This window comes from Notolepis coatsorum, assembly GCF_963971535.1.
Source record: "Notolepis coatsorum genome assembly, chromosome: 9".
Lineage (NCBI taxonomy): Eukaryota > Metazoa > Chordata > Actinopteri > Aulopiformes > Paralepididae > Notolepis > Notolepis coatsorum.
This window is the reverse complement of record NC_140173.1, coordinates 136,320,965-136,328,055: the sequence shown is the minus strand read 5'-3', so window position 1 is coordinate 136,328,055 and position 7,091 is coordinate 136,320,965. Positions and strand designations below refer to the sequence as shown.

Genomic DNA, 7,091 nt, shown 5'->3' with positions numbered 1-7,091 from the left:
ACAGTACTGTATATTTGCATACACAAATTGAACAGTGCTATATACCTGTATGTCATGTATGTCACTATCAATTGAAAATGGGGGACCCTGATGTAAATAAGAAAACGACTTTCTCTGGTCTGCATCCCCTTAACAATTGTGTGTATTGAGCCGTACTGTATTGTACCCATTCTGCAATCTGTTAAATAAAGTTTTCATTCATTCCTCCCTATTCAAAAGAACGGCCACCTCCCTAAAAATGATAATTTTTGTGTACCATATTCCCATTATTTTGAGTTGAACACTATCATCTCGAAAATATCTTTCAGGTGCACACCTGCAAACATAATTATGGTTACACATAAAAAGTGTGGTGATTTAGCAAACCATCAGGGTTTCTCATGCAATTGTATTATATTGTTCTGCTATTTATGCTAGCTTACTGATCTGAAATATTGTAATGTCACTCTATGTGATCTAATGCCAAATCAACATCAAATTCAAAATAGGCACACAAAAAATTTAGAGAGAGAGAGGGGGCACTGTTGTGTCATGTCATATGTCAAATGTCTGTATGTTGTGTATGTCATAAATGTCACTATGAATTGAAAATGGGGGACCCTGATGTAAACAAGACAAACGTCTTTATCTGGTCTGTATTGAGCCGTACTGTATTGTACCCATTCTTCAATCTGTTAAATAAAGTTTTCATTCATTCATTCATTCTGTTCAAACAACTCAGCTTCCTTAGCACAGCTTCAAGTTGAGCAAAATAAAACAAATACAATCCTCTAGCTCCCCCTTTCGTCTGTTTTGGTTTTGTTTTGTTTTTTCTTACCCAATCACGGTCGAGTTTACTGAAATAATGCTTCGAAGTCCTCCGTCACGTGGAAAACACCATCGTCGTTGATTGGCTGTTGTTCCCCCTCGCGGCGAACGACTGTGTGAATGACGCGCAAAGGTCTTGGCAGCGAAGGAAGAGGGAGGGGAATTTTTAATGGCCGTCGGGGGCACTACTAAATGCAAAAAAAGTCGGGATTATCACCAGTTTGTAGATTAATATTACCCGTAGAGGGGTCCGTATCGCTTTTATTTATCAACACACGTCGTTCATAGAGCATACTCGAGTGGGGGGATGTTTTTGTAGGGTAGTTTATGAGTTTACCCGCTTGATTATAGAGGAGCGGACAGCAGGCCGAGCCGTTAAACCGGGCAGCAGTTGAGAGGTGAGTGTGTTGTTTTCCCTACTTTTGGGCAACATTTGTCTGACTTTATTATTATCGAGCCTGGTCTAATAATAGCTAACACATTTGGCCACGTTACTGTTTCACACATTGACGTTAGTCTTCAGTGGTTTTTGTAGTCATGTGAAATGTAAACACCACTATAAGCTTAGCTCTAGCGAGCGTACAGCTAACAAGTTAGTTTGGAGCTAGCTAACAGTTGGCTAGCTAGCAACGACCATAACCTACATACCACACGTTACAACATACAGTAACTTTACACTAACAGCCAGAAGCTGGCCCAGCTAACGACTGTTCACAGACGTAACGTAGATGGCCCTGTAGTTGGCTAACTTTCTAAATCAAACCCACGTTAATATATATATATACATAGTTTATAAATGTATCCAGTGTGTTAGCTAACGTTAATCATCTCTACTGGCTGGTCTTGTAATATGCTGATATCCATGCTAGGCTGATTAGCTCATATGAACGATGCTAATGTGTGAATACAGTCATATTAACAACAATGCACTATTACCTAACATAGGTTAATAATGTCTAAAATATATGTCAGCCCTTTTGATCGGTTAGAATTGGTACATGGCATCATCAGCCTTACTGGCTGTCACCTGACCCTGATGAAGTCGCGTTACCATCAGTAGCTAACTATTTAGTTTTGTAGCCTTTTATTGAGCTTGGGAAGTTAGCTCCTCCCATATCCTAATATCTAACTTCTTATTTCCTTTGCCCACAGAGAATATGTAACATAAAGCAACCAACATGACATCCAGATTTGGTAAAACATACAGCCGCAAGGGTGGTGAGGCCAACTCTAAATTTGACGAGGTATTTTCCAACAAAAAACCCCTAAGTACCAAATGGGGGGATACCACCTTCAAGGCTCAGCTGGGGTCCAAGAGGCCCACATTAAAACCCGACTTGCCCGAACTGTCCAAGAGGCCCAGGCTTAAGGACAGCGACAGCGAAGAGGATGCCTTCGGGTTCGACAGTGACAACGAGTCCAAGACGGTCACTTCTCGCAGTGTTCCCCAGGCGGAGGCCACGGAGACTGTCTCGGCACAGGGCCTGAAGAGTGCTTCAACGGCTGCAGTGCAGAGCAGCGGGGTCGCCACCGTCACATCCACAAGTAAGCTTTTAGGGTGACAACGAAAACGATGACAATTTCAACTGGGTTTGTGCCTACGGTAAATATTGTTCTGTAGTCTATGGTGCTGCTTCCACACCATCCCTGTTTTGGCACTAGTACAGGTTGTAGGATTAAGGGCGCGTTCACACCTACCCTGTTTGGTCCACCATGGTCCCTTTAGATCGATAGTCTGTTTGGTTTGTACAGGTGTGAACGCAAACCGAACTATAATGAGGACCAAACAACCGAACCATGGTCCTCTTGAAAAGTTGGTACTCGGTTCGTTTCAATCGAACTATAGTACCTTATCCAGGAAGCAAAGTAGCCTACTCCTCTCTAGACTGGCGCCGCACGCCAGTCTAGCCTACTCTCTCTCTCTCTCTCTCTCTCTCTCTCTCTTGATAGTTGATTACGATTAAAGCACTGAGCATGTGCTTCTTTATGGTTTTTATTAATAGGGGTGTAACGGTACACAAAAGTCACTGTTTGGTTCATACCTCGGTTTTGACGTGAAGGAATTTGTTTTTGTTTTTAGTACATTCACAATATTTCTAGCATTGTCTGTTGTGACAGGAATTGCACCACCAGGCCTCCCTCTCCCAGCTTCCATTCTCACAGTTCCTCCTTCATCTCCTCTGCCAAATGTGCGCTTGTGTGCTGTTCATAAATTGGGCGAGTTTGCAGAATGCAACTTTTAGTTTTCCAATCAGGGTGATGAAGTCGCCGTTAAATAGCTCTCGGTAGCCCTAAATGTCCACCCATTGATGGTGAGAGCAATATCTCATGCCTTGGATACGTCATGGACAACTACAGCTTGTGTTTGTTTATAAAGGGCTGGTTTGACTTGCTGGCTGAAATGCAGACAAGAGGGAACTTTGTAGCAGGGCTCAATCACATTAAACATTCATTCTCATTCTCTATCTCTACAACTGAGTAGGGTAGGGTCACAGATCTGTTGCGATAAAAACACCTATGGCATTTGTTATTCCTTATGTTTTGGAGAGGCTGCTTTAATACCACGGTGAGCTGTGTTTGCACTCCACTCAGTTTTTCCCCTCGTACCAGTGATATGTTTAAAAGATCGCGTTTGACGTACTGTGACATAGCCGATTTCAGTTGAACAATGGTTTCCACTGCTACTGTAATTCACTGGGAATTCAGGGGAGGAAATTAGGCTATTTTACTCGCCAAATGCGAGTATTCTTTATGTTTGGCGAGTGATTCATGAAGAGCACTCGCCACACTGGCAAGTAATAAACAAAACAAAAAAATCATTCTGCAATCTGCTGATTCGCTCACTGGCACAAGCCGAACTCTGACTCCCCCCTTATGATTCCTCCCATTTGCGCCTCATAATAATCCATAACCAATGAACATCATCGTTGCGCTCTAAGCTCCTCCAATGAACGCTTGTTTTCTAGAAGATGCCGCCCATCTAGGGCAAGTGGATAGACCACTGCGTGCGGCCCTACAGATTCCTGTCACCGGCTTGACAACGTAGACAAAACACATCAGTGGATGAAAATAATTGCCCTGATTGGCCCCGGTAACGCCCTCCAAATGCCCATTTTCTTTTCCCCCGCTCAGACGCCCAAATGGAATACATGTATATTATCGCGACGCGATAACGTTATTTCCCTGTACATTGCAACGTTAACACAACGCAGCTGTCAACTGTACTTTACATATTATCCAAACGAGGACCACATAACGCCATACGAGGACCACATAACGCCATAATGTTATTTCCCTGTACATTGTAACGTTAACACAACGCAGCATTTCCCTGTACATTGCAACGTTAACACAACGCAGCATTTCCCTGTACATTGCACCGTTAACACAACGCAGCTGTCAACTGTACTTTACATATTATCCAAACGAGGACCACATAACGCCATAACACGCCATAATGTTATTTCCCTGTACATTGTAACGTTAACACAACGCAGCTGTCAACTGTACTTTACATATTATGGAATACATGTATATTATCGCGACGCTATTCACTCGCAACGCCATAATGTTATTCGGGCATTCATAAAATTGATTGAATGAAATTGATTGAATGAAAATGTTATTAACAGATTGCAGAATGGGTACAATACAGTACGGCTCAATACACACAATTGTTAAGGGGATGCAGACCAGAGAAAGACTTTCGTCTTGTAATGTGTGCTAATATGGCGTGTTAATATGTGATTGACCAGCGTTAATATGAACCAAAGGCTTTGGCGTTAATATGAACCAAAGGCTTTGGCTTTAATATGGCATATGGCACGTTCTGGCATGTGTGATTAATGGGGGTCTGAACCGCGTCGAACCAAGCGGCAAGCACCTGGGCGAAGGAAGAGGAAATGCGCATTACCGTACTGGCGTATGGCGAAGAATGCGGAAGCGATCTTGCACTCTTCGGCTGTGATAAATATAGACGCGGACAAACCACCGCACATGTGACTCGTGACTGGAGACTAGCTCTGCTAGCACACATAGCCTACTGTGTACAGACGGTTTCAAACTGTATTTTAAATTAGAAAGCAAACAAAATAAATGGAAAATAGAGAAATATATCTCAATTTAGTCAGTATTGTCATTTGGACAATTATTACTTTAAGTTGCAGGCAAGAAAGACAAGTCTGTTTTTTTAATTTTTTTATTCATTTATTATTTTTAATATATTATTTTTGATTATCAATCGATATCGATTATTAAAATATATCGTGATAATTATAATTTTATCGCCCAGCCCTATATTAGATTGTGAAACATACCGCTGTATTCGTTCGGTACACAGCCGTTCGGTACGCTTGTATGCTTTCTACAATGCAGTTCGGCGATTTGCGAATCTGATTGGCCAGGTAATTTCTGGTCATGTGACATGTACGCCCAATCGTGGGACCGCAAGTGTCTACACTGGTTAAGCTTAGGCGCTCTTTCGAAGTTGGTTAAGGTTAGACTAGAGTTTGTCTTAGAGCATGGCGATAGAACGCCTGCCCTTCTTTCGACGGTTAAGCTTAGGCACTCTTTCGAAGTTGGTTAAGGTTAGAGTTTGTCTTAGAGCATGGCGATAGAACGCCAGGTGCTTTGCAGGCTGTTCGACGCGGAAATGGGCAAAGACACAGCTCGTCACGCTATTGGGCGCACATGTCACATGACCAGAAACGTCAGTGGCCAATCGGATTCGCAAATCGCCAAACTGCGTTGTAGAAAGCATACACGTGACGCCTGTTTCTGCACCTATTTCCGCCTCGAACAGCCTGCAAACTACCTAACGCCTAGTTTATCACTGGTTAAGCTTAGGCGACTCTTTCGAAGTTGGTTAAGGTTAGAGTTTGGAATCAGGGCTGGTGTTCTATCGCCATGCTCTAAGACAAACTCTAACCATAACCAACTTCGAAAGAGTGCCTAAGCTTAACCGGTGATAGAAACAGGCGTCACACGATTGGCGCAGATGTCACATGACCAGAAACGTCAGTGGCCAATCAGATCGCAGAACGCGAACTGGAAATGTAAAAGTAATGACGCGTTCGGTACGGTACACACTGAAACGGTTCGGTACGGATACGTGTACCTTTACACCCCTAGTATCTCTCCATTAGGGTTTTGGCCTGTCTTGTCTGTTAAACCAAATTCATTTGCAGTTTGGGGATATATGGAGGATTATATGAATGATAAATAAACTTAATATTTTGGTGAAGTGTGTCTTGTCTGAATTGTATTTATTTAGTACAACAATTATTTGATTTGTGACTAAGTATAATTATCTTTCCATTAAAACCGTTTGTTTTCTGCTGTTTCTTCCTTGTCCACAGTCAAGCCAACTCCGGAGCAGAATGTTGTCAAGAATAGTCAGCCCTGGTACCCAAGCACATCAGACTGTAATCAGAAACCTACGGCCCTGTCCTCTGTTTCAAAGACAGTCTCCTCTGGTGACTGGAACTCTGTAGGGACGCATGGGTCCTTTTCCTCTCCAAATACAGACATAGCCCTCCTCTGTAATGAGACTGCCCATGCACCTGGAGGTAGTGGGGAATCCCTGGACGGGCTTTCCCTGGAAGGGATGAAAGCCACCGAGCAGCCTCCTGCGCAGCCCGCGGTGGAGATCATCCCCCCCTCCCCGTTCACCCTCAGGGCTTCTAATTGCAAGAAGTATCGACGGCCCAGCCGCCTTGACAAAACTCCCCTCGATGTTGCTGATAGTAACAGCAGCACGATGCATGCAGCTGCCAGCGCTGAGGTCAAGCCCAACGACGTCTCCACTGCTAGCGCCAGTACTGTTGTTGCCAATGCTGGCACAGCAGCCAAACCGGCAGTGGGCAGGGGGAGGGGAAGGGGGAGGGTACGGGACTACACCGTGCTGCACCCGTCCTGCGTCTCGGTGTGCAACGTTACCATCCAGGACTCCATGGAGCGCAGCATGGATGAGCTGGCCACCCCAACCGCCACCGCCGCCGCGGCCGCCGCTCCTACAGACCTGGGAGACACGGGACAGATGAAGAAGAAGTCTGACGTTCCGCCATCAAAACACACCAGGTAAATAAAGCCAGGTTTTGATATAGATGATGTTTGATATATATATGCTTATGTAATTTATGTGTAGAGTAGGGATGCACTGATGCATCAGTGTCATTTATGCCACTAGGGGGGGGCAGTTCTCAATCGAAACAATAACAAAAGATTGAGTTTGGGGAAGTAGTGTGCGATCATGGGAATTGGTGTCTTCATTGGAATTCCCCAGA

General features: G+C 44.0%; 1 protein-coding gene across 1 annotated transcript in view; it reads left to right on the top strand.

The window, feature by feature from the left end:
• Nucleotides 1-966: 966 nt before the first annotated feature.
• The window catches only part of wapla (WAPL cohesin release factor a), a 68,835-nt gene continuing 62,710 nt past the window's right edge, over nucleotides 967-7,091 (top strand). The window contains exons 1-3 of the mRNA XM_084321342.1: nucleotides 967-1,205; nucleotides 1,960-2,352; nucleotides 6,165-6,885. Coding sequence (XP_084177468.1) covers nucleotides 1,986-2,352; nucleotides 6,165-6,885 — 1,088 coding nt within the window. The 5' untranslated portion in view covers nucleotides 967-1,205; nucleotides 1,960-1,985. The remainder of the gene's footprint in view (nucleotides 1,206-1,959; nucleotides 2,353-6,164; nucleotides 6,886-7,091) is intronic.